The sequence below is a fragment of the Chrysochloris asiatica genome, unplaced genomic scaffold, assembly GCF_000296735.1.
Source record: "Chrysochloris asiatica unplaced genomic scaffold, ChrAsi1.0 scaffold00337, whole genome shotgun sequence".
In the NCBI taxonomy this organism is placed as follows: domain Eukaryota; kingdom Metazoa; phylum Chordata; class Mammalia; order Afrosoricida; family Chrysochloridae; genus Chrysochloris; species Chrysochloris asiatica.
This window is the reverse complement of record NW_006408855.1, coordinates 2,076,373-2,103,550: the sequence shown is the minus strand read 5'-3', so window position 1 is coordinate 2,103,550 and position 27,178 is coordinate 2,076,373. Positions and strand designations below refer to the sequence as shown.

General features: G+C 45.6%; 1 protein-coding gene across 1 annotated transcript in view; it reads left to right on the top strand.

The window, feature by feature from the left end:
• Positions 1–27,178, top strand: part of SOGA1 (suppressor of glucose, autophagy associated 1) — a 118,145-nt gene that overhangs the window by 88,128 nt on the left and 2,839 nt on the right. The window contains exons 6-14 of the mRNA XM_006875728.1: positions 479–619; positions 4,763–4,888; positions 6,844–7,074; positions 15,724–15,828; positions 16,914–17,081; positions 18,294–18,545; positions 20,237–20,308; positions 21,293–21,363; positions 23,021–24,371. Of these exons, the coding sequence (XP_006875790.1) occupies positions 479–619; positions 4,763–4,888; positions 6,844–7,074; positions 15,724–15,828; positions 16,914–17,081; positions 18,294–18,545; positions 20,237–20,308; positions 21,293–21,363; positions 23,021–24,371 (2,517 nt within the window). The remainder of the gene's footprint in view (positions 1–478; positions 620–4,762; positions 4,889–6,843; positions 7,075–15,723; positions 15,829–16,913; positions 17,082–18,293; positions 18,546–20,236; positions 20,309–21,292; positions 21,364–23,020; positions 24,372–27,178) is intronic.

Here is a 27,178-nt window from a genome sequence, read left to right as displayed (position 1 = left end):
ACTCTGTGTAGGGTTCCTGAGGAGTGGCTGGTGGGTTTGAACTGCTGACCTTGCAGTTCAAACCCACCTTGAGGTCCAGCACACTCACCCACAGCACCACACCAGGACTCCTTTGTTGTTGAGGGGTGAGTTAATTAAAAGTTTGACCCAATATAGTAGGCTAATTTTAAAGTTGATAATTTTGTATGACTTGTGAGTAATGTTACAAATATCCATATTTTAAATGGCCCCTGGCAGAAAAAGATTCCCCACCCCTGTTTCTAAAGGGAGCAGTTAGCTAGGACCACACACCTGCTAGCAAAGTTAGAGCTGGTGCACAAGACAGAGATTTGTGAAATCTGTATTGTCACCAACCACTTTACCCAGGAATTCCTCTTTCAACAAACATTCACTGAGCGGTGGGGGCAGGTTTCTAGCATTCCTTGGACCCCTCCCCATGGTTACCTTTGTTTTCTTCTGCTTGTGCCTCTGGGTGCAGCCGTCTGACTTCAGGGATTTGCCGGAATGGGAGCCCAGAATCCGAGAGGCCTTCCGCACTGGCGACTTGGACTCTAAGCCTGACCCTAGCCGGAGCTTCAGGCCTTACCGAGCTGAAGACAATGATTCCTATGCCTCTGAGGTGGGCTTAGACCTAAGAAAGCTGGGGCCGGGGTGGGGGTAGGAGTGGGAGGGGTGGCTTAGGAGGAGAGTAACTGGGGTCTCCCAAAAGTAAGTGTGGTTAATGGAGAATGCTGGCAGTGATGTGAGTTGTGAGTATTCTGTTTGGTTCCAAACTTCCCGACAGGCAGGGCAAAAAGAGAAACAAGGAAGTTTAGGTCATTGTCTTGGCCTGATGAAAGGAAGCTTATAAATTCATCTAAAGAAATTGATTCTTGTTTTGCTACACTAAATGCCACTAGGAATTTTATGTCACTTAAGATGTCAGCTTGAGGACTAAGGTGAAATGACCCAACCCATGGTATTTTCAATAACCTCACGTGCATGCAAAAGCTGGACAGTGAATAAGGAAGACCATAGAAGAATTGATGCCTTTGAGGTATGGTGTTAAAGGAGAATATTGAAAGTACCACGGGCTGCCAAAAGAACCAATAGATCCGTTTTGGAAGACGTGCAGCCAGAGTGCTTCTTGGAGGCCAAGATGGCCACACTTCGTCTCTCATATTTTGGACATATTGTCAGGAGGGACCAGTCCCTGGAGGAGGATATCATGTTTGGTAAGGTGGAGGGTCAGAGAAAAAGAGGAAGACCCCCAACGAGATCCCCATCGATGGACTCAAGCGTGGCAACAGTATTGAGGTTGGCCCAGGATCAGGCAGTGTTTCGTTCTGCTGTACATAAGTTCGCAATGGGTCGGTACCGACTCGATGGCACCTAACAACAACAATGGAACCATTGATTTAGGTAGCAGAAGGCTGCTGTCTGTACAGTCATACTGTCTGGATTCAAATTGTGGGTCCACTCTCTGAGACACTGAATGAACCATATCACCGCTCTGATCCTCAGTTTCCGCACTTGGGAAAGGAAAGCTTTCCTTCCTAGGGTTGTTGAAAGAGTTAAATACACAAAAAGGCTAAGCTTAAGGTCTGATGCATGTTAGTTAAGTCAAGATGAGGGTGGTAATGACATTATTACCAAGACTCAAGGAAAATGAATTCTACTAGTGTGGCTTTGTGGACTTGAGCTCATTTCTGCTCTCCAGACACAGCTTCTCCATGTAGGAGTAGGGTGGTTGATGGCTGTAGAATCATCAGAATTCTTTGGTCCCTGGAGGATTCTGAGTGATTCTGAGCCCCTCATTAGCCTACTAAGCCCCTCCGCATTAATTTTTTTCATAATGAAATGACTCCAGTGGGCTGGGTGCGGCCTCCCTGATACTCCTAAACCATGGAGAGCACTATGTGTGCCCCAGCCTGAGCCCCTTTTTCTTCTGAGCATCCCTAGGAAAGCCAGGCTGCAACTGTGCAGGGCTCGAAAGTACCTTGGAGATGATAAATCAAACTCTCCTAGTGAGGTGGTCTGAGTTTCCTAACAGCTCAGTGGGGGAAAATCGTAAGATACTTAGTTCTCATTTTCTGAGAAAGAAAATAGGGCAGCTCATCTGTCAAGAAATTAATTTTCTGCTTACATCCCATTATTACTTCATTCAGCCATTCTTTATTGAGTATTTGTAACTTGCTCGGCACTGTGTTAAGCATAAAGCGCCCTGGTGTGGTGGGTTAAGCATTGGGCTGCTGTCCTCAATCAGTTTTTCTACCCCACTAGCCACTCTGCAGGAGGAAGATGAAACTCTCTGCTCTCACAAATAATGATTGACAGTCTTGGAAACCCTAAAGAGTAGTTCTCTATCCTATAGTGTCATTATGTCAGAATTAGCAAAAGTTTGATTTGTATTTGGATGTTAGTCATTGAGTTCAAGGAGGATATAAGAGGGAGCAGATAGTGCCCAGGAAAAAAAAAAATCTGTGATCTTTTTATTCTATTTTTCTACAAACTTTTTGAAACCCTCTTGTAGCTCAAGTCAGTGTGTCCTCAACTTGCCAGAGTTATAATGGTGTTAAGCCACTTGATGCATGTTTAGGAACCCTGATGGCACAACTGCTAAATGCTCAGATGCTAACCAAGAGGTTGGTGGTTGAAACACAACCTGTGGCTCTGTGGTAGAAAGACCTGGGAATCTGTTCCTGTAAAGATGACAGCCTAAAAAACCCAATGGGGAAGTTCTCCTCTGTCACCTGGGGATGCTGAGTTGGAATTGACTTGGTGTCACCTAACAAGGAACAAGAAGTATTTATTTTCTTTCATAAGGGACCCCTTGCCATGCCTAGGAAGGATTTGTAAAGGAGTTGGGGCTGATGGTTCCTTTATTTTTTCCTGCTTAATATGACAGTATAAAGAGTTTCTTCTGTTACTAAAATTACTTTTTAAAAAATGGTATTGAAGTGTAGCATACATATGGAGCTCTGGTAGCGTAGTGGTTACGAGTCGGGCTGCTAATCTCAAGGTCAGCAGTTTGAAACTACCAGCAGTTCCACTGGAGAAAGATGAGGCTTTCTGCTCCCATAAAGATTTGCAGCCTTGGAAACCCTGTACAGCGTTGCTGTGAGTCAAAACCGATTCCAGGACACATCACCACCACCACCACCACAACATACATACAGAAAAGTGCACAGATTGTGAGTACATAGCTCCATTGTGAAATACTTTCACATAATCAGATCCATAGACAGAGCATGACCTACCCCAAAAACTGACTCTCCTATCCCCTTCTAGTCACTATTTTGACTAATAGCAGTACAGATGAGTTTGGCCTGTTTTAGCTACAAATACTCTCAAAGACTGTTTTCTCTGTAAATTCAGGGTTTTATTGTCTTTTCCTTAAGAACTTACTTCATAGCCATTACAAATAACTACAACAAAACCCCTGAGCTGCATTGCGTAAATGTGGACAGAAGGAAATCAAGGTCACAAAGTCATCACAAAATACTGCTTATATTTTTTTGGTGTTTGTGTGTGTCTTTACAGGGCTTTGAACCAGTTCCTCTTGGTTCAGTAATGCCTGACGAAGCAAAGCCAGAATGGACCCAATTTGTAAAACAAGAGCCATAACCGGAACAGGAAAAATTATGGGTCTGTGCCCTATTAGAAATTCCATCTCCCTCTTAGCAACCAAGGGCAGTGTACGTGTTGCCTAGCAACTAAATCTCTAGACAGACTAAAGGAGAAACAACAGTGATTGGCTCAAAGATGGTGGCCGACTGTGTCTGGAGCTCTCCAGTCCTGGCAGTTAACTAATCTCCCAGATCAGGATCCAGAAAGGATTCACTACATCTTTTTGGAGTCTCCATTCCAGGGCTTTGACCTGTCATTTTTCCCATTCTGGCTATAGGCCCACTTCACCCTGATTTTTTAAAAATTCAGGTCTGTTCCAGTTTTGCTTCATCGACCATGACTAAACTGATTTCAACCTGTTAGAAGCTCTGGTCCTTTATACATTTTTTACTACTGAGGCATCCTTTTTTTTTTTTTTTTTTTAAGTCATGATGTTGTTGTTGTTTGTTGTTAAGTGCTGTTGAGTCGATTCCAATCCATAGCGACCCTGTATAGAGTTTCCAAGGAGCAGCTGGTGAGCTTGAACCACCAACCTTGCAGTTCAAACAACTTAGCAGTTGGATGCATTAGCCCACAGCGCCACACCAGGACTCCTTAAATCATGATAATGTATACATATAAAAACATTAGCCATTTCAGAGGGTTACTCATACATCTTTTTGCTTTCACTTTCTAATTGAAGTATAACTTTATATATCTAATTCCCAAGTGGATAGTTGAGTAGATTTTTTTTAACATATGTTTAGACTCTTTAAACTCATAATAATCTCATATAATTTTATTATCTAAGATGTTCCTAAATTTTTTCAACTAAATAATAGGGCAGTGAACATCTTTATAAATCAAACTTAGTTTTCACAATATATTTATTTCTTCAAGTGAATTTCAATGAGTGAAAATTTAAAGTTAAGATCATGACAATGACTAGCTTTTGATATGCATTGTTTCATTCAATTGCCATGACAGTCCCCTGAGTTTTAGGGACTGCCATAGTGCCTGTACTATACCTAAAGGGCCATTTGGCTGGCTGGGACATTCAGGTCTTGCTTACTCCTTGCTCCCCCATTACTTTCATTCTTTGTCCACAGCTTCTGTTTTCCTCCTCCTCCTCTGTCTCCCTCCTCATGATCTGTGTCTCCCATCCCTGTCTCAGATCAAGGAGCTGCAGCTGGTGCTGGCCGAGGCCCATGACAGCCTCCGGGGTCTGCAAGAGCAGCTCTCCCAGGAGCGGCAGCTGCGGAAGGAGGAGGCTGATAACTTCAATCAGAAAATGGTCCAGGTGGGTGGTGCCCAGTGCCTCCTCCTTGCACCTGCTCCAGTCTTTCCTCCCTGAACTGAAGGCGTCAGCCTCAAGGGTCCACAAGTGTTAAGAAGAAAATGACAAAGGGAAACCAAGTCTTCCAGCTCCTTTGTCCTGCTGCTGGGGTGTTATTTCACTTGTGATGTTAAATGAGCTCCAAGTCCTAGCCTGGTCGTTGACTGTCTGTGTGACCTTAGGCCAGTACTGTCCCCTCTCTGAGCGTCAGTTTCCCAGAAATGGGAGAGCATACTCAAAAGAGCTTCAGTTAAAATTGTTTCCCGTTTGAGCTGAAAGCCCACCAAACTGGCAGGCAATCTAGACAATGGTCCTAATGATACCAAACCCAAACACTTTGCTATGTGCTGATTCTAGCTCATAGTGACCCTATCAGACAGAGTAGAGCTGCCCCACAGATGTATTACCCAGGCAATACATCTTAACAGAAAGAGACTGCTACATCTTTCTCTCCTGGTGTGGCTGATTAGTTTGAACTGCTGGACTTCCGGTTAGCAGCCAAATCCTAACACTAGGTGCCAGTAGGGTGCTGCTTGGGCTCCTTACTCCTGATAATAAACCAAAAACAGAAAGCAAATCCAGTGCTGCAGAGTCCATTTCAACTCACAGTGTCCCTATAGGACAAAGCAGAACTACCTCATAGGGTTTCCAAGGCTGCAATCTTTATGGAAATTCAACTGCCAAATCTTTCTCCCACACAGCAGCTGGTGGGTGCTAGCTTTCAAGTTGCTGTTATTAATTGCCATGGAACAGTTAACAACCCTGTATACGGAGTCCTGGTGTGGTGCTGTGGGTTAATGTGTCAGACTGTAAAGCTGTTTAAACTGTAAGGTTGGCAGTTCAAGCTCACCAGCTGCTCCTCGGAAACCATATACAGGTCCCTATGGGTCGGAACCGACTCTACGGCACTTCACAACAACAACAAATAGGGTTTCCAAGGCCGTACATAATCTTAATAGAAGCAGAAAGCCTCATTTTTCTCTGGAACAGCTGATGGACTCGAACCGACAATCTCACAGTTCACAGCCCAGTGCTTATCCTGTGGTGCTACCATGCTCCCCAACTTTTTGGTTAGCCAGTCCCTATTAAGTTTTTACTGTGTGTCAGGCCTGCTCAAAGCATTTTCTGCACATCATATCCTTCAATCTTTATGTTCTACCCTATCGGATGGCCCCGTTTTACAGATGGGGAGATTGCTGCTTTGCACATCCAGTGTGAGGTGGGGTTGGGATTCTAATACAGGTCTCTCTGGCTTTTTCTTAGCCTTGACACCACATTGCTTCTTGAAGTATTACCTATTCATTTCCACCAACAAAGAACAGCTTTCCACTTATAGCATGCTGTTTGCTCTCCACTTGGGTCACCCCCTCCCTGACATCATCAGTCACCTGCACAGGGTCCTCATTAATGTGAGAGATATGTGGAGCATTTGGCTCCCAGTAGGAGCACAATATATGATGTCATGACTCTTCAGTCTGATAAAGCTGGGTTCTAATCCCAGCTCCTTCTCTGGTTTGTTTTTTTGCTGCTTTGCATTCAACTACTGACCTAAAGGCTGTTGGTTTGAATCCTCCCAGAGGTGCAGTGGGAACAAGACCTGGTGATTTGCTTCCATAAAAGTTACAATCCAGAAAACCCAATGGAACCGTTCTACTGTGTAGCACATAGGGTTGGAATCAATTCCATGGAAACGGGTTGTTGTTTTTTTGAGACACAGAGGGCAATGCTTATCTTAAGAGAATGTGCTGTGGTGGTACCTCTAGCAGTAATCACCCAGGTGCTATCTAGATTTCCCTGTCTGCCCTTTTTGAGGCCTGGAATGGGATGGGGTAGTGCTATATAACCCACTAGACGCCGCACAACGACATAAAAGTGCCCATGAACAGTTGGGGTTGATCACCCTCTTATCCCCCTTGCAGCTGAAGGAGGACCAGCAGAGGGCACTCCTGAGGCGGGAGTTTGAGCTGCAGAGTCTGAGCCTTCAGCGGAGGTTGGAGCAGAAATTCTGGAGCCAGGAGAAGAACATGATGGTGCAGGAGTCCCAGCAGTTCAAGCACAACTTTCTGCTGCTTTTCATGAAGCTCAGGTGGTTCCTCAAGCGCTGGCGGCAGGGCAAGGTCTTGGCCAGCGAAGGAGATGACTTCCTGGAGGTATGATGGGCCTGTAGGATGAGAGGACCACCCCCGTGGTGTTGCCACAGACCTAAGGTTACATATGAGCCATCAGCTTGCAGGTTTCCATCCCCACATTCGTTCACTCATTCACCACTCTCTGTTGGGAACCAGATCTTGGCTGGTCATTGTGGCAGGTGCCAAGGATACCATGGTGAAGAAGACAGACTTGGTCCCTGATTCAACAGGAGCAAGTCTCTGGGAGCTGGTAGGTTTTTAACACCTAATACTTGCTAGTTTCTCTTTTTAACAGATCTCAGAGCCTTAGCAGACAATATTAACTAGAAGAATTTAATAACCTAGCTTTGTTGTTATTGTGCTATATACAGATAAAATATATGTTTATGTTTATTTCACTCTTTTAAGGCATAATTTACATCAAGTGCAAACATACGTGTTGTTATTGTTGTTAAGTGCCTTTGAGTAACCTTACATAGGGTTTCTGAGACTTTAAATCTTTGCAGGAGCAGAAAACTTCATCTTTCTCCTGTGGAGTAGCTGGTGGGCTCAAAACGCAGTCCTTGTGGTTTGCAGGCCAGCACTTACCACATGGAGCCACCACACCTCCATAGTAAGTGTGCAGCTTGGTGAATTTCTATGGTCGTACTGGTAGTTGTGTGCAGTGGAGTCGTTTCTGACCCATAGTGACCCTGGAAAGGATTTCCAAGACTGTAAATCTTTACTGGAGCAGAAACCCTCATCTTTCTTCCATGGAACAACTGGTAGTTTCGAACTGCTGACCTTGTGGCTAGCAGCCTGACTCGTAACCACTACGCTACCAAGAGCTCCCTGATGTGTTTCCATGTTGTTGTTGTTGTTATATACACCATATAACCCCACCAAGATCGTAGTAGCTTACATTTCTAGGGCCCCAGAGGCTCTTGTATCCCTATCTACTAAACACCCATTCTAGCAGTAACTACCATTCTGACGTGAGTCAGTTCTGACTATAGCAAGCCTCTAAAGGGTTTCTGAGAACAGCAAGTGGGTTTGAACCTCTGGCCCTTTGGTGAGCAGTTCACTGCTTATCCTACAACACCACACCAGGACTCTACACCATAGATTAGCTCTGCTTGTTCTAGAACTTCATATATGTGAAGTGGCACTGTAGGATAAGCATTGGACTGGTAACCGCAAGGTTGACAGTTCAAACCCACCAACATGTCTAAGAAACCCTATACAGGGTTGCTATGAATTGGAACTGACTTAGTGGCATTTAACAACAACATACAGTGTGAAGTCTTTTGTGTCTGGCTTCTTTTGCTTAACACAAAACAAAATTTAAATGTATCGCTATTTTGCATGTAGTGATAGATGATTCCATTGTACAAATATACCTCTTTTATTATTTACTTTTAAATAATATTTTACTCTGCTTTGGTGAAAGTTTACAGAGTAGATTAAGTTCTCAGTTGGCAATTTCTACACAAATTGTTCAGCAACATTAGTTCCATTTTTTTCACAGCATGTCAACACTCTCTAATTGTATGCTGGTCATTCCATTTCCAGTACTCTCGTTTCCCTGTCCCCTTAACCTTCTCATCTTTGCTTTAGAGTAATTGTTTATTTTTAATGTTACCTTTGATTTATGGCAAAGGATACTGGCTCAATTTCCCTCTTAAAGTATATTTACTTAGCTGGGGACACTAGGCTGTATTAGTTTCAAAGGCTGCAGTAACAAAGTACCACAAATGGACAAAACAGAATACATGTGTTTACGTAGACAGAAGTAAAAATCTGTATCAGAACTTTGTTCTCTTTGAAGCTCTGAAAGAAGGTCCTTTTATCTCTCTCAGCTTCTGGTAGTCCCAGGTGCTCCTTGGCATGTATGCTTGGCTGTCTTTCCTCTGTCCCTCTGTCTCTTTTCTTCTTTTATGAGAAGTCACTGAAATTGGATTGGAACCCACCTTACTCCAGTTAACGCCTGATGTTCACAGATACCAGGGGTTAGGACTTCAACATTTCTTTATGGGGCACACAATTCAATCCATAACACGGACTGACGTAAAAACCTTAATGATGGTAAAGGTAGTATTTGGAAGTGACAGACACTGTGAAGAGGGGTGTTTTTGGAACGTGTAATACTTGGGAAAGACTCACATGGTCCATTCATCCCACAGTGTGTATAGGAGATTTTGCTGCTTAAAGCTCCTGCCTCTCCTCAGCTACTCTCTGAGAATGATGTCATATTTCAGTCAAACCCACAACAGTTGGCACTGCTCACCTTGGCCTGGACCTTTTGGGTACAAGTTCTTCTAACCATCCTCTGTTGACCTGACCACTCCAGGCCTGTTTCCAGGGCCAGCATGGGCCAGGAGCACATCTCAAGCTCCCAGGTACCCCCGTCAGCACCCGCGAGAGTTGGGATGATGGTTAGACTGAGTCTGTAGCAAGTATGTGTCTACCTCCTGCCAGGGGTCTCAGAGTCCCTTTCACAGAGCCATTTGGAAGATACGGACTATCATTAAATGGATCCATTCTCTGCTGCCCAGAGCACCTTGACACTGAGATGTCATTGTGAGAAGCCACTTGGGAGCCCAGCAGGGGCACTTCTCTGAGCATCAGCCTCTGTGACTTCCTTGGTTTACTTTCTTCCCCATGGCATTTGAAAATATAGGCCCTCCTCTCCTGGTCGGAAGTCCCATTGACCTCTGGCTGTAGCCTACTTTTGGCTGCTCAGGAAGACACTTCTGTAGATCCTCCACAGGCCCCATAGCCTATAAGTCACATTTGCTGAAAATCTCTCTAGAAATTTCCATGTACTGGATTAACAGCAATTTTCTTTATAGAGCCATGTATAGGGAAGTGTGCATTTGCACATACAGACACACGTACTGTAGGAGACAGATGAGTGTAAGCATAGAAAATGAAATAGTACATATGCCTATAACTAGTAGCAATCAAATATTTATCCAAATAGACATAATTAATAAGATGTAAATATAACCACATGTGGACAAATTAAATGAAAACATAATGGAATTATTCCATGAAATTTTTTGAAGTCCTTTCATATGTATATGTGTGTGTGTATATGTATGTATCTATCTCTATCTATCTATCTATCTATCTATCTATCTATCTATCTATCTATCTATATGGTGGTGTTGGTACTTATGTGCTGTGGAGTCTGTTCTGACTTATAGCGACCCTGCACAGGTTTTCTGAGGGTTGGCAGCCCGATTTGAAGCCACAACACTACCACCAGAGTATATATATACATATGGAGAGAGAGACAGAGGGAGAGAGAGAGAGTGAGTCCTGGTGTGGCGCTGTGTGTTAATGCACTAGACTGCAAAGTCGTTTGAACTGCAAGGTCTGTGGTTCAAGCTCACCAGCTGCTCCTTAGAAACTCTATACAGGGTCACTATGGGTCGGAATCAACTTGATGGCAGTTAACAACAAATACATATATGAGAATGATAACTCTCACATATTGAGTGTGTATCATGTTCCAGGCATTGTGCTAAGTATTTTAAGTGAATTATTGCATTTCACTTATATAAATATCCCATTTTGTTAATGTTATTAAGTGCTGTCAAGTTGGTTCCGACTCATGGCAATCCTGTATAGGGTTTCCGAAGAGCTGATGGTGAGTTTGAACCGCCGACCTTGCCATTTAAACTGACCTTGTGGTCCAGTGTTTATCCTACAGTACCATATCGTGACTCCATAAATACCCCATAAGAGGGATATAGTGATTATCCTCATTTCTCTACAGATGTAGATCTGTGATTTCTAATACTCAGTCCTAAAATCCAGAAGTTTTGAAAGCTGATAGAGTTTTGTGTTTTTCAGTAGCCAAATTTTGACCTGACATTAATTTGGTGGTAAAACCTTTATCTGTCCTCTTCATGTTCATATTCCTAAATTTGTAGGGGAAATGCTAATATGCATGAGCATGGGGTGTTACTCTAGCTGCTGGTAGGGATATTGTACAATCTATATATAGTGTGGTGGTGTTCGTACGTGCTGCTGAGTCAGGTCCGACTCATAGCAACCCTGTCTAGGTTTTTCCAAGTCTTCAAAGAAAGCCTCATCTTTCCCCCATGGAGCTGCTGATGGGCTCAATATATGGACCGTGTGGTTCGTAGTCCAGTGCTTATTGTATGGAGCCACCAGTTTTAGGCTGGGCTCTTTAGAGGAGTAAAACCAGTGAAGTATATACAGTGTATACAAGGGAGCTTTAAGTAGTTATGTAGAAATAGAATTAAGAGATAATAGAACCCCCTTCCAAGACTAAGATTCAATGGGAATACACGCTCTGATTGGTGACCACGTTCATCACCAATAAGGGGAAATGAGGGAAAAACAGCAATGAAGCTGCGAGCTAAGCCCTACAACGTTCAATAGACTTGTGAATCTGGGTGGAGACCTGGTCGGCCAGCAGTGTGGCAAGGCCTGGGGACTCTTGGGCCCAGAGTCAGTGACATAGCCACAGAGGACTAGAGTGGAGAGTGAAGCATCCAGCTGATAAGAAGAGAGAGCATATGCACAAGAATACCCACATTTGTTAGATAATCCCCACTTGACCTGGCTTCAATGACTGGATGATCCGAGCTGAACTAGAAGAAGAAAGAAGAGGAAAAGAAGAATAATTTAATAACAGTTTGATGAAGTAGACCTACACCTATGGATGCAGTAGCTCAAAATAGGGAACTGATCTTTACAGTGAGGATCATTCCCACCACCTCCATACACAGAGTAGACAGGGATGGGCAACTTGGACATTGGCTACCCAAAATTGGGGCTACAAAGGCAAGAAGCGACTAGCTTAACAAACTTTCAAGAGGGAACCTAGATCCAGAGGGTACAGCGGAAGGTAGATTCTTCACTGAGTAGTATCCAGTCTGTCTGGGCGGAGCTAATGAAAGGAGATGGCAATAGGTCCCTTGTGGTACAATGGTGAATAATTGTTATCAGGACTGACTGCGATTGTTGGAAATGTAAAGGTGGACATTTTGTAGCAAAAGGAGGGGAGTGATTGACTTTGCAGTCTAGAAGCGGAGGTCCCTGGGACCATCAAGGGAGAAGAGCACAGTGTGAGACCCTACCCAGAGAAGCAGTGATACCAGAGATGGAGGCAGAGAAGATGATGTGGAGAGATGGAGTGGCTGGGGACTCTAGACCCAGAGAGGGAGAGGGGCTGTGTGCTGATGTCCGGGGGCAGGCTTGCAGGGTATACCCTTTGGTTGATTGATGATGTATGGAGGGGATTTGTAACCATGGCAATGAAACGATATAAGATAGGATAAATGTAAAGCTAATGTTCTCCCATGTAAACTTATCACATAATTCACAATAAAACATTAAAAAAAAAAAAAAAAAAAAGATTTTAGCCTAAAAAAAAAAGAAATAATGGAATTTTCCCATGAACTTTTTAAAACTACTTCATGGGAGCCCTGGTGTGACGCTAGAAGATAAGCACTGGGTTCAAGATCGCTTTGAACCACAAGGTCAGTGGCTCAAACTCACCAGCCACTCTGTGAAAACCCTATACAGGGTCACTATGAGTCAGAATCAACAACAACATATATAATTACCTAGAGAGAGATTTACTTTAAGAATATGGATCACACAATTATGGGGGCTGGAAAGTCCCAAATCTCTGGGTCAGGCAGCAAACTGAACCTATTCCCTGATTTGGTACTGATGAACCCAAAATCTGCAGATTGGATGGCATACTGCTGGCTAATAGGGTGGTGGATGCTGGTGAATCCATAATTTGTAGGTCAGGCAGCTGATTGAAGCCTTCTTCAAGAACCAGAGGTGAGACTACAAGGTAAGTGCAGGATCAAGAGAGAACACAAGCTTTGTTAGAACATATATATATATGTATGTATATTGGATGCAGCCCACACCCCTAAATAAATTCCCCTTCCAACTGATTGATTGCTCCTATCAGATCAGAAGGTGAAGGATGAATGCACAATATCTGCCAAACCTTGAGAATTATGACCTTGCCATATCGACATACAACATTAATCATCAAAACACCATATTGTCTTTCTGAATCCTGAAAATTTTAAATTCCCAAATATGCTTGACCCCCAAGGATTTCAGAAAAGAAACTGTGCACCCATATATTGATCATTAAAAACTGTTTAGAAACTTTTGACCAGTGACAAAATTGGGTTGTTTATTCATACAGATCCTGAGTCCCACCCCCCATCCCATCTCACTTACTAACTTCCCATCCTCAGTGAATTCTCTGAACTTGACACCCTTCTTCATTTGGTTTCTAGGACACCATGCTCTCTTGTTTCCTTCCATTGCACTGGTTATCCTTTCCTGTGACCGTTCCTTCCTCATTTTCTCCCTGTCCTGACCTGTTAGCATCAGAATCTAGCCCTCGGCCCTTGGGATCAGAGTCATGCCCTCTGTACTTATATCTACCTCTCTACCTATATTTACTCCCTTGAGGAACTCATCCAGGCTCATGGCTTCAACTGGTCTTCTTGGACTTTAAGTTTCAAATGCATGCCTCCAGCCCAGGCATTTTCCATAAAGCTCAGTTTTGTGTAATCAGCCCTCTGCTTGATGGGGCCACTTGGGTATATAATAGGCTTCTCAAACTTAATATGTCCAAAACCAAATTTCAGATTGCTATTTTATTATAGCAACCCTTGGTACAACAGAATGAAACACTGTCCAGTCTTGTGCTGTCCTCACAATTGTAGTTATGTTTGAGCCCATTGTTACTGCCACTGTGTCAATCCATCTCATTGAGGGTCTTCGTCTTTTTCACTGAATCTCTACTTTACCATTCTAGAGAATGGTCCCTCCTGATGATGTGTCCAAACTATGGGAGATGAAGTCTTACTGTCCTGGCTTCTAAGGAGCATTCTGGCTTCGAACAGATTTGTTTGTTCTTCTAGCAGTCTGTGGTATAGTTACTGTTCTTCACCAACACCATAATTCAAAGACATCAATTCTTCTTTGGTCTTCCTTGTTCATTGTCCAGCTTTAGCATGCATATGAGGCGATTGAAAAATACCATGGCTTGGTTCAGGCACAGCTTCATCTTCAAAGTAACATCTTTGCTTTTTAACACTTCCAAGTGTTAAATTTAGCAGAAGATTTGTCCATGCAGTATGGCCTATGGTTAATGACAATGACTTCTTGTCCACTTTAGCAGCAGATTTGTCCCATGCAGTATGACCTACAGTTAATGACAATGACTTCTTGTTCAGGCCAAAAACCTTAGAGGCATTCTCAACTCTTCTTTCCTCTTTTTCTCCTCTTACTTCACTACCATTTGTCAGCAAGTCCGGACAGCTCTGCTTCCAGAATCTATATATGTGGAATCTAATCGAGCTCTAATTCTCCCACTGCCCCATGATACAAATCACTATTACCTCTTGCCTGCATTGTTGTCCTAGCCGCTTAAGTGGTCCCTCTGCTTCTGCCCTCACCTCAAGTACTGCTTGTAACAGTCCAGAGGGAGCCATGCAAATGGAGTTTTGTGATTGGTGCTCTATTGCTGCCCTATAATATATCTCAACACAGCAGCTAGAGTGATCTTATACAAGTAAAGTTTGATCACTTCACTGTTAGCCCTCCCCTGGCTCCCATTTCACTCCAAGTAAAAGCTGAAATCCTAGTCCACCTGTCTTTGTTCCCTAGACCTCTCTCACTTCCTACCTGGTTCCTCAAACTGCATGCTCCCTCCACTGGGCTTTTGCATTTGCTGTGTCCTTTTCCTGGAATTCTCTTCCTCTAGATCTGCACATGCTGATTCATTTGCTTACCTCCTTCAGACTTTGCCCAAATATCCCCTACTCCATAAGGCCTTTCTGGACCATCTGCACTCAGTGTACCCTAGCTCCTTTCTCTGCTCTGTTCTGCATAACACCAGTCACTAAATGACATTCATTATATTTAGATGACATGTCATACATTTCATGTATTTATTTGTTTGTCTCCCTGCTACTGGAATGTAAGGCTGAAGAGGGCCTGGATTTTTGTCTGTCTTGCTCACCGGTGTATCCCCAGCTCCTAACACAGGGCCTGGCATATGGTAGGTTTTTAATAAATATTTGGTGAATGAATGATTGAATAATGAATGAACACCCCTCTCAGCAGGTGGCTTTTGTACACTTTGTTCTCACCCTAAGCTGATAACCTGGTCTCCTTGGCTATCCTTGGGCACTGCCCAGAGTCATTCAACAACAAATCCTCTCTCCCCATTGGAGTCCCTGTGCCCACCCAAACCTTTGTTGCCCTTGCCATTGTAAGGAGCACCTGTGGCCCTTTTATTCCAACCACAGAGCTTACCTTGACCAGCCTGTCAGTGTGGTTATTTCTCAATGCTCAGGGATGGCTCCTGATCCTTGGGCAGAGGAGATGATGTAGGATGCTAGGGGGCCCTATCTGTCCAGCTGTGCTCCTTGGCCTAGTTGGTACTAAGAGTGAAATGATCAAGTTAAGATTTGGGAAATCCTTGCCAAGTTGGGGTATCCTTGGTCGATCCTGAACCATAAAACCCCCATTCTTCCTTCCTCCCTGACTATGCTGGCAGCCCCCTTTCTATCTGGGTCCCTAGCCAGAGGCCCCTCGCCCTAAGGGTTGGGACGGAAGACATTACATCCTCCAACCTTGTTCTGAGTGTATTGTTTGTTTTAATAGGTGAATAGCATGAAGGAGCTCTACCTGTTGATGGAGGAAGAGGAGTTAAATGCCCAACATTCTGATAACAAGACCTGCACGGGGGACAGCTGGACCCAGAACACGGTGTGTTCTCAGCCCATTCCCTGTTCCATCCTGTCCATTTATTAGTGACTACATCCTGCTGCCTTCTCTGACCTATTGTGAGGCTGGAGCAGCAGAAGGTTATGTCTGGTCCTCAGATGTTCAGTGGGGGTATGTAAGTCATCCCAGGACAGTGACAGAGGCCCAACCAGATGAAATCCCAGGTGAGAGGGCAATTCATTCTGTTTAGAAGACAGTGTCACAGAAGGCATCATAGGAAGTGGGTTTTGAAGGATAAATAAGAGCTTTCTTCTTTTATTTTTTTAATTGTGAATTGACTGAAGGTTTGCAGAGCAGATCATCAGTTTTATATTCAACAAATCATATACTTCGTTTCATTACATGGTTACAATCCCCTCCACACACCAACAGTTATCAGCATTTACCTCTATTTACTTTAACCACTGTATTCCTCCTTGTGAATAAGAGCTTTCTTGATAGAGAACAGGGAAGGCCATTCTGGGCTAAGAGAACTGTATGTAAAGAGGTGTCACAAGGTATTCTGGGGTTGGTGAGGGCTTGTGATATACCAGAAGGGTTTGGGACAGACACTCGGCTGGGCAATATGGAGAAGGGTCTTATGGTTTGGGTTTCAGGAATTCTCAAATCAAGCCATGGAGCAGAGGGACAGTGGGGTCAGGCTCCCAGGGCAGACAGTGAGCAGCAGGTATGGGTGGGAGGCAAGGTTAGGAAAAGAAGATTTGGGACTCTGTCAGACACAGTTGGGGAGCTTCCTGGTTCAGGCTCCCCATCTGGTCTGCAGTGAGTCAGAGAGACAGACCCTGGTCGGGAGAACAATCCAAGGCTTTTCTCAGAGTTAGGCTCAGTGATGGTTACTATAACTACAGATATTTTTGTTGATGTGAGACTGAAACACATGCTGGCATAGGAGGTGACCAGGGCTATGCCATGCTCATGTCTCTGGGTGAGATGACCCAGAGAAATCTTGGGCCTTTCCCAAGGCCTAGTTGGTCCCTTGCTAGACTCCTAGGAAAGTGCTGTGAGACCCAGGCTCCTGTCCCTGCCCCTTTGAAAGCTCCTGACCCATGTCTTGCCCATGTCTACAGCCCAATGAGTACGTCAAGACACTGGCTGATATGAAGGTGACACTGAAGGAGCTGTGCTGGTTGCTCCGGGATGAGCGCCGGGGTCTGACTGAACTTCAGCAGCAGTTTGCCAAGGCCAAGGCCACGTGGGAGACAGAGCGGGCTGAGCTCAAGGGCCACAATGCCCAGGTGAGCTTGCCCCCAACTCAGCCATACCCCCAACTGTGCTGTGGAGCTGGTTCCAACTCATAGCTACCCTGTATAGGGTTTCCAAGGAACAGCTAGTGGGTTTGAATCACCAATCATGTGGTTAGCAATCCAGAGCTTATCAAGCAGGACCGTACCAAAATTCCTAAGTCCAGGAGATGTAGAATGCCCCTTACTTCATCTTGTGACCCAGAGAGGACAAGGGATTTGTGACCCAGAGAGGCAAGGGTGCCAGAAACAGTCACTGGGCCAGGGAAACAAGGAGGGGACTAGCACAGGGGTGTGGGGGTACTTCTGCCCTACCTGAGGCTCACAGTGGGGCAGGTGCTTAAACGCCTTACATATGCCTGGTAATATCCTTCACTCACATAGCCGGACTCCTGTTGTCTGCTGGCCTTGTTCACTCCTGTCTCTCCTCATCAGGATAACTTTTTCTTCCCTGCTACCTGGCTCTGTTTCCTCCTGCCCAACAACTGAGCATTGGGACTTTGGTCTCTACTGTGTGCCAGGAACAGATTGCTGCCCCTCTGTGGTCTGAAAAATGACAAGAGTGGGTGTCTTCCTATTCAGACACAGTACTCTGGCCCCCAATTCTGCAAGACTGGGCCCCAGCTTCCTCTAGCCTACCCCTGCTGCAGGCTGTCTCCCAAGGCTTCACTGGTCTACGGGAAGTGGGTATCTGATTATCTCTGCTGGGTAAGAGACAAAGCAGGCTTATAGACCTGTTTAGTTTCTTTTCCAAGGGCACTAAGTGACCCTCACTCTCCAAACTCCTATCCCTCGTGCTCCCCATGACCATGATTTTTGTCTTCCAATTCTCACAGAGTCTGGCTTTTAGGAGCTACAGTTATCTCTCTCTAAACACAATTCACAAGCGATGAGGTGTAGGGATAGAATCTCCTTCAGGTATAGCTTGATCCAGGTGCTCAGAGTTTGCTATAGGGACTAAATTACTGTCTCTCTGATCTTATGGCTCCTGTCCATGTGTACATCTCCCAGTGCCCACTGCTTCTGCTGACCCCTTAAAACAGCCATTCCAGGTGCCCCTCACCCCTGGGAACCAGACTGGCCCCTTGGATTAACATCTCAGGTCATAGCCCAAGATTATGGGGTACACTGATTTATGAGGGAAAGAGGAAAGCAGAGAGGAGGGTCTTCCTGGTATTAGTCAGCCAGTTTGCTCTTCTTCTACAGATGGAGCTGAAAGCAGGGAAGGGGGCCGGGGAGAGGTCAGGGCCAGACTGGAAGGCAGCCCTGCAGAGGGAGCGTGAGGAGCAGCAACACCTCCTGGCTGAGTCCTACAGTGCCGTCATGGAGCTGACACGGCAGCTGCAGATCAGCGAGCGCAACTGGAGCCAGGAGAAGCTTCAGCTGGTGGAGCGGCTACAGGGTGAGAAGCAGCAGCTGGAGCAGCAGGTGAAGGAGCTGCAGAACCGCCTGAGCCAGGTGAGGCCTGCGCGAGCCCAAGCTGACAGAAGCCACAGGGGAAGTCACTATAAGAAAAGTCCGTGGGTAATGTCTCCCTCAGGTATAGCTGGATCCAGGTGTCCAGACAGTGAGGTCCCGGGACAAGATCTCCTCCAACTATAGCTAGATCCAGGTGCTAAAGCAATGGGGTACAAGGATAGAAGTTCCGTCAGGTGTAGCTTGATCCTGGTGTCCAGAGTTTACAATAGGGAATAAATCTTTTTCTCTCTTTAGGTGTGTTTTTTCCTCTTTGCTATATTTCCTTGTAAGCAAGACATTCTCAAAGGTGGTTGTTGTTAAGTGCTGTCAAGTCGGTTGTGACTCATAGCAACCCAGTATAGGGTTTCCAAGGTGGATTTGAACTGCTGACATTGTGGTTCGCAGTCCATTGCTGATCCTACAGTGCCACACCAAGAGTCCTTCTCAAAGATGTTGTTGTTAAGTGCCCTCGAGTCGGTTCTGACCCATACCGATCCTGTATAGGGTTTCTAAGGAGCAGCTGGTGAGCTTGAACTGCCAACCTTGCAGTTCAAACGGCTTTGCAGTCTGGCGCATTAACCTACAGTGCCACACCAGGACTCCTTCTCAAAGATAGCCACTGCTAATTTCTTATTTATATCCTTATAGGTTAGTAAATGCAGTAGAGAGAGTTTCTCTTTTCCAGAAAACTGATTGGCCCGGACTGAGTCTTGTGTGTTGGCAATGTAGTCCACCAAAATCCAGGAACCAAGAGTGTGGTTCCCTAACGGACAATTGGAATCTTCTAGCCAAAAGAGGGGAAAAAGGAAAGATCATCATTAGACCATTACACCCACACTAGACTTGACACCATTTGCCCAACGTGATCCTCCCGAGCAATCGATGGGACCAGGCCACCAAACATAGGCTCTGCTCTACTACCGACACGATCTTTGCAGCTCACTTAGCTGCCCCACTTCTGTCATCAGAGAAAAGGCACTTATAACAGTAACACCTACCTTGTTGAAGGTTCTGTGAAGATGAAATTAACTAATGTGTGAATAGCAATAGGCTCCATCACACACCACCTGGAGGGGAGGCTCAGGGACCAGCTCAAGGCTCAGCCAGAAAGAGAATGGTATGCTGATCGAATACAGGACTGTGTGGGTCCTGTATCTGCCATGCAGATGTGACGTGGATGCCACTTCACTGATAGAACTGTTCCATGAATGGTGGCATTAATTAATATATAACAACTGTTTCTACTGTAGACATGATGGCATCTATTACCATGCCTGTTTGAAGGAGCCCTAGGGCACAGTGCACTAAGTGTTTGGACTGCTAACTGGAAGGCTGACTGTTGGAACCCACATGGAAGAAAGATGAGGCTGTCTGCTCCCATAAAGCTTTACAGCCTTGGAAACCCAAGGGAGCAGTTCCACCCTGTCCTATAGGCTTGCTATGAATTGAAATCCACTCGATGGCAGTGGGCCTGGCAGTGAGTAGTGCTTGCTTCACTATCAGTCTCCAACTATGTCCCCACCTTGTGGGTCGCTGGAAACTGTTGTCCACTTGAGCAGATGGCTCCTGATCTATGATCTGGGTCCTCTCACAGGCTGCAGAGAGGAGCTGGGGAGCAGCCTGCCCAGGGTGGAACTCTTTTCACTAGACGCACACACACACTCTGACCCTTCCTCTTTGCCCTTGTCTAGTTGCAGAAGGCTGCCGACCCCTGGGTCCTAAAACACTCAGACCTGGAAAAGCAGGACAACAGCTGGGAAGAGGTGAGCGGCTCCTGTCTGTACCGAAAAATCTCCTGCTTATGGGGCATAGCACAGGAAGATGCTGATTTCACCCCACAGGTCACACCTTTGTACCTTGAGCTCCTCCTCAACCCTGGGTTCTTTACTTCACGGTTCCTGCGTATGGTTTTGGAACCATAGAGAGTCCTCTCCATGCCTGGGAGGAGACTGGGTGTCTCTTTGTAGCCTCAACTAGTTCCTTCGCCCTTGCTTTCAGTGTGTGCTTGTCTGAAAATCCAGGCCTCCAAACAGCTGTGTGGTCTTGAGAAACCACTTTATTTTTCTAGGCCCCAGTTGCCTCATTTTCAAAATGAGAAACATGTTTTCTGCTGTGGCCCAGCCCTGGTTATGGACTTCAGTGAGGTCGATACAGCAACACGCAGACTTACAAGACTGAACACACAGCTCCTTGCTACTGAAGAAGCGGCACTGCCATCAGAGGACTTGTTTGCAAGAAACAAAAACTGTTTCTGGGGAGCTGAGACAGGAGAGGGCTGTACTGAGGTCGAGATGGGGCTGCCGATGCAGTTTCAGGAAATGGGCACAGTTCCAGGGGGTTGTGCCTCTGGAACCAAGGTGAAACAAGCTCCTGAGCAGTTGCTAGGTCACTTCTGTCCCCAGCAACTGAGCCGCTGGTTCTGGATGCTTTGTTGCTGCCACCACTCTCAGAATAAGTTATAAACAGACTCTCCTTCTTGGAGTTCCAAGTGGCTGAACTTAGAACACATACCCACAGCTTCACTGCCAGGGACAAAAACAAACAAATAACAAGGGGAGGGGACTGGACACAGTATAGCCAAAACTGACTAATAAGTTTTCCAGATCATTGTCGTCAGCACTCCTTTTCTACAGATGGGGAGACTGAGGTGTGAAGGGAAGCGACTTGCCCTGGGTCAGCTCGCACACCTCTCTTCTTCCTCTGGGGCTCTGTAGGCAGAACTGACCTTCTTGTCTCTTCCCTGACAGACGCACAGTGAGAAGATTCATGACAAGGAGGCTGTTTCTGAAGCTGAGATTGGTGGAACCGGCTTGAAGAGGTGCTGGCATCCCTCCCCAACTTTTTCCTCTCTCCTCCCACAGCCCTATGTGCCCACCACTGCACCTCAGCAGAACTGGGAGAGCAACAGGTTTCTGTAGAACCCAAGCCACCCAGGAGCTGGGAAGCTAGGAGTGACCAGAATTCCAACCTGCAATTTGTTTGATTGATCCTGGGCATGGGAAACAGGGGCCCTAGCATATCCTTAAAGGAGCCCTGGTGGTGCTTTAGGATAAGCACTGGACTGCTAACTGCAAGCTTAGCAGTTCAAACCCACCAGCTATTCCATGGGAAAACGATGAGGCAATCTCAGAAACCCTATACAGGGTCTCTATGAGTCATAGTAGACACAATGGCAGTGGGTTAGAGTTTGAGAGCATCTTGTAGCTGAGAGAGAAACTGAGTCTCCATCTGGCCTCTTAAGATTTTTTTCTTCCTGTCTCTGGATCTGGAAGAGTCAAATGGGCATCCATTCTTGGTATTAGTGAGCAGCATCCTTTGGAACCAGCCCTGGGCCGTGACCAAGGGGGACACTCAAGGCTTAAGGACCATGTCTCCACCAATGGGAAGCCCATGAAAGGAGTGAGGGAAGAAAAACACCTGGGCTGTAGCGCACAACAGCTCCTGGAGTTAGGAGTTTGGAGGGTGAGCTCTGAAGTCCAGAGCGCTGGGTCAGAATTCCAGCTCTGATGTTTCTAACTTAGTGGCTTTGGGCCAATATTCCCCTCTCTGCTTACCTGAAAAGTAGAGTTAATAGGAGCTGCCTTCTGGAGTCTCTTGAGGACCCTGTGGTACAACATGTGAGAGGCATTTACAGGGGCCTAGCACTTCCTGTGAGGAGTCCTGATGGCAAAGTGGGTTGCACATTGGGCTGCTAATCACGAGTTCAGTCGTTCAAACCCACCAACTACTCCAAAGCTGTCTGCTCCCATGAAGAGCTCCAGCGCTGGAAACTCTATGGAATAATTCTGCTGTCAGAATAGGGTCACTATGAGTTGGGATTGACCTGATGGCAGTGGGTTTGGGGAACTTTTTGTTTGTTTTTTTCCTTCAGCTTGGCATTTCCGTCAGCTGACGACAACACAGGAACCAGGCAGTCCATGTCATGGATCTGATGGCATGTTAGTTTGGGCTTCCTCCAAAGCAAACCCTGACACAAGAATTTCAGTGTAAATGTTTGATTTGGGAGAGAATTCCAGGAAACACCTAGAAGTGAGGGAAGTGAGACAGGGAATAAAGGAGTGTTAGCAAGCAGGTGATATCTTGGGCAACTGGTGCTCAGTCTCGTTGAGGAACTCTGGGAGCCAACGGAGTAATCCCACTTAAGGAACCAGGAGTCAGGGGTATTTATCCACCAAATCACCATGTGTTGTTTGATGAGGACTGGGTCAAGAAGCATGAACTCTGATATTTCCAGTTTCTTTGTATGGTGGGTAAGTATGTTCCCTCAGGTGTGTACCTTCTGCAGTTTTGGGTGTGTATTGTGAGTGCGGAGAGGACATGAGGCTGGCCACCAATAGCATCTTCTATAAGAAATGAGCAAGACAGCCTTGGTCCCTGCCCTCCTGAAGCAAATGGTCCCGAAAGGTGGACCATAGTATGCGCTCGGTGTGAGTTGTCTTCCACTAACGCTAAGTTTCCTCTTTTGCTCCTCCCAGGACCAAATCTGTTTCCTCAATGTCTGAATTTGAGAGTTTGCTTGACTGTTCCCCATACCTTGCTGGTGAAGCCACCCTGGGCAAGAAACTATCCAACAACCCTGCCTTTGCTTTTGTGAGTCCCGAGTCGGTGGACCCAGTGAAGGACATCAAGGAAAAGCCTGGGCTTTCACAGCGGGAATGCAGCCACCTGGGTGCGCTGGCCTGCCACAACCCCGCAGGGAGACAGATGCAACGCAGCTACACGGCTCCTGACAAGACAGGCATCCGCGTCTACTATAGCCCTCCCCTTGCCCGGCGCCTGGGTGTCCCTGTGGTCCATGATAAGGAGGGCAAGATCATCATCGAGCCTGGCTTCCTCTTCACCACAGCCAAGCCCAAAGAGTCAGCGGAGGCAGATGGGCTGGCTGAGAGCTCATATGGTCGGTGGCTTTGCAACTTCTCCCGACAGCGCCTGGATGGCAGTTCAGGTAACAACCCCTCAGTGGCCGGGCCTGGCTTTCCAGCGGCCCTGCATGACTTTGAAATGTCAGGCAACATGAGCGACGACATGAAGGAGATCACCAACTGCGTGCGCCAAGCCATGCGCTCAGGCTCACTGGGGAGGAAAGTAAAGAGCACGTCCAGCCAAACTGTGGGCCTGGCCAGTGTGGGCACGCAGACCATCCGCACAGTTAGTGTAGGCCTTCAGACGGACCCACCCCGCAGCAGCCTCCATGGCAAGAGCTGGTCACCCCGCAGTTCCTCACTTGTCTCGGTGCGCAGTAAGCAGATCTCTTCTTCCCTGGACAAGGTCCATTCTCGCATCGAACGACCATGCTGCTCACCCAAGTATGGCTCGCCAAAGCTCCAGAGACGGTCAGTGTCCAAGCTGGACAGCACCAAGGACCGTAGCCTGTGGAACTTGCACCAAGGCAAGCAGAACGGCTCGGCCTGGGCTCGCTCCACCACCACGCGGGATAGTCCAGTCTTGAGGAACATTAATGATGGACTGTCTAGCCTCTTCAGTGTGGTAGAGCACTCGGGAAGCACAGAGTCTGTCTGGAAACTTGGCATGTCCGAGGCCCGGGCCAAGCCCGAACCTCCCAAGTATGGTATTGTGCAAGAGTTCTTCCGCAGTGTGTGTGGCCGAGCACCAAGCCCCACCTCTGCAGCAGGCGAGGAGAGCACCAAGAAGCTTGAGCCCCTCTCTCCGGCCAGCTACCATCAGCCAGAGGGCGTCACCAGGATCCTGAACAAGAAGACAGTGAAATCAGGCAGCATTGAGGAGGCTAGGCCCACTGTGCTCCCCCAGCTGGGGAAGGATGCTCTCCTCCGAGATGGAGATGGAGCCATAGTCCTTCCCAATGAGGTAAGTGGGTGGGATCTACCCTTTCTCTTAGAAGTGGTGCTGGCTTATAAAATCCAAGCTCTTTGGGTTGTTAGACATGGAGAATGTGGCTATATGTCTTAAAACATTCTTATGCGAGGGGAATATCTTCCAGGCACTTTGCTAAAGAGTCATTATCTCTCCTCCACTCCTAGTTTCTTCAGAGGCTCTTGTTAATCATATCTGTGAGTTAATGGACCAGAGCCTGCTTTGGGCTTTATTTTGCTTTCTGAACACTCTACTCTTTCAACTAAATCCTCTTGGGATTTGAATTTTGTAGGATTATTGGCAGATGTCCGAAATTCTTCTGCTTTAAACAGCATGCTTTAAAACTGTTTTCATGATGTGCTATAATTGACTCATACCAGCACATGAGTACACATCTCTTCGCAGCCCCACTTTCTGAGCCAGGACATTGGAAGCTTGCAGTCAGCCATAGTAGAAGTATTTACATCACGGATATTGGCATATGCTATAAATCGGGTTGGTTTTGTTTTGTTTTTGGAGAACTAACTGTTGTAAACCAAAATAAAGCTGCATAAATATATATATATCTGGTCTGGGATGAGGGTTGAAAAGGCTCAGATATGGAATGACACAGATCTGGTGGACACATGGTCTGAATACCAGGAAGCTCGTGAACGTGGCTTAGCCACCTGCTTTGCCAGAGGTTGTCAGCATCCCATCTGGCTCACTGCTCTCCTGCCACCCAGTGGGGTGCTGGAGCCAATTGTGCACACCTCTGTGTTTAGTAATATTACCCGGGTAGCATGAAGTCAGCTCCAGAGGGAGGATTTCCACCATGAAAAGTGGTGACCACTACAAATCAGGCTCCTTGACATTCTATAGGAAGTGAGATGTTAAACATTTATCAGCACAATACTATCCCTACCCCACCAGGACTCCACACTAGTCCTCACATTTTCTCTCAGACTTTTGCTGCACACCTCGCTCCTGAGTATATCCTGATATACTCCTGATTTAGTCAGGCATCATTTGCACTTTACCTAAGTTAGGTTTGCTGAAGGGAAATTATCTCGGAAGGATGTTGAACGAGCTCATGGAACCCAAGAGCAGGGACCCAAAAGGCCTACAGCAGCTTCTTTCTTTTTCTTGAGCTTTATTTTCACTGATGTCTTCTTACTACTGTATTTGCATGTGGTTTAGCTGGGCTGTGCCAGCTCTGGTTTTGGAACACTTTTCAATTCAAGCGCCTCACAAAAATAGACTTACATCCTTCTGTCCCAGTTCCACAGTTCTAGAAGAAGGAAACTCTGATTAGTTCAGCTAGCTTGAATTGGGTGTAACCCTTGGTCCAGTGAGCTGTGGCCAGGAGTGGTATCATGTGGTCTACCATGCATTCAGTATGAGTTATAGTTCGGGGCTCAGAAAAGTCAGAAGGGCTGTGGTTGACCCATCAAGTTCATTTCCTTTATTGTGTGTTTTTGTGTGTTTCAATCACCTCATATGTATGTGAAAGTTGGACAATGAATATGGAAGACTGTAGAAGAATTGATGAAGAATATTGAAAGTATCATGGACTACTAGAAGAACCAACAAATCTGTCTTGGAAGAAGTACAGCCAGAATGCTCCTTGTAAGTGAAGATAGTGAGACTTCAACTCTCATTCTCTGGACATGTTTTAAGGAAGGACCAGTCCTTGAAGCTTGGTAAAGTGGAGGGCCAACAACAAAGAGGACCTGATTGACACAGTGACAGTAGTGGTGGGCTCAAACATAATAGTTGTGAGGTTGGCGCAGGACCAAGCAGTGTTTCTGTTGTGTATAGGATTGCTGAGTAGCAGCTGACTCGATAGCACTTAACAACAAGGTGGTTTCTAGTTTTTTCTATTATAAATAGAATGCTGTGGTGAATATCTTGCTGCAAGAACACTGCTCCATATTTCCTTTGATTTCCTTAGGCTAGAGTTTCAGAAATGCAATTATAGGCTAAAAGTGTATGAATGTTTTTAAGGTATTTGGTAAATGTTGCCAAGGATCTGACGGCATTTAAAAAAAAAAAAGTTTTAAATGTTTATTTTTATTTAAAAAATTTTTTAACTAAAAAAAAAATTCAAGTTTAATATTTCTTGATATAGTTTGTCTTGACTATATAAATATAGTTTATTTAAGTTTCAAGTCTGTTTGGAATCTTGGAGCTCCTTCCCCACATCCTGAGCATATTTTAAGCATACAGCTCACAGAGATTTTACAAACTGCTCTTACATCAAGAAGCAACAGTAGAGAGCTGGCTGTATTTTATTGTTTTTAAAGTTGATGCAGATATGTCTCAGTGTGTAAACGGTGAGTGTCATACATAACCACTGGTCTGCAAACCCCTAGGTTGGCAGTTTTAGCCCATGGGTCACTCCACAAGAGAACGATGAGGCTTTCCTCTGTCACAAAGATTTCAAGCCTCAGAAACCCTCTACAGGGTCACTATGAGTCAGAATCAACTTGATGGCACTTAACAACCACAAAAGTTGTATGTTACCTGTTGACACAGTAGTGTTCCTTCTACAGAGGTGGAAAAAGATACTTATATTTTTAAAAAATTGTATTACTAATAAAAATTGCTAACATTTATTGAGTGCTTAATGCTTTACACGCCACATCCGATTTGACCCTCTCAACAACTTTGAAGAAAGTTTCATGGCCTTCATTTTTTTTTTTTTTACTGAGTATTTCTTTCTTTTCTTTTCATTCTTTCTTTCTTTCTTTCTTTTTAAGGTTTTTATTGTGGATTGAATGAAAGTTTACAGGGAACATCATCAGTTTCACATTCAACAA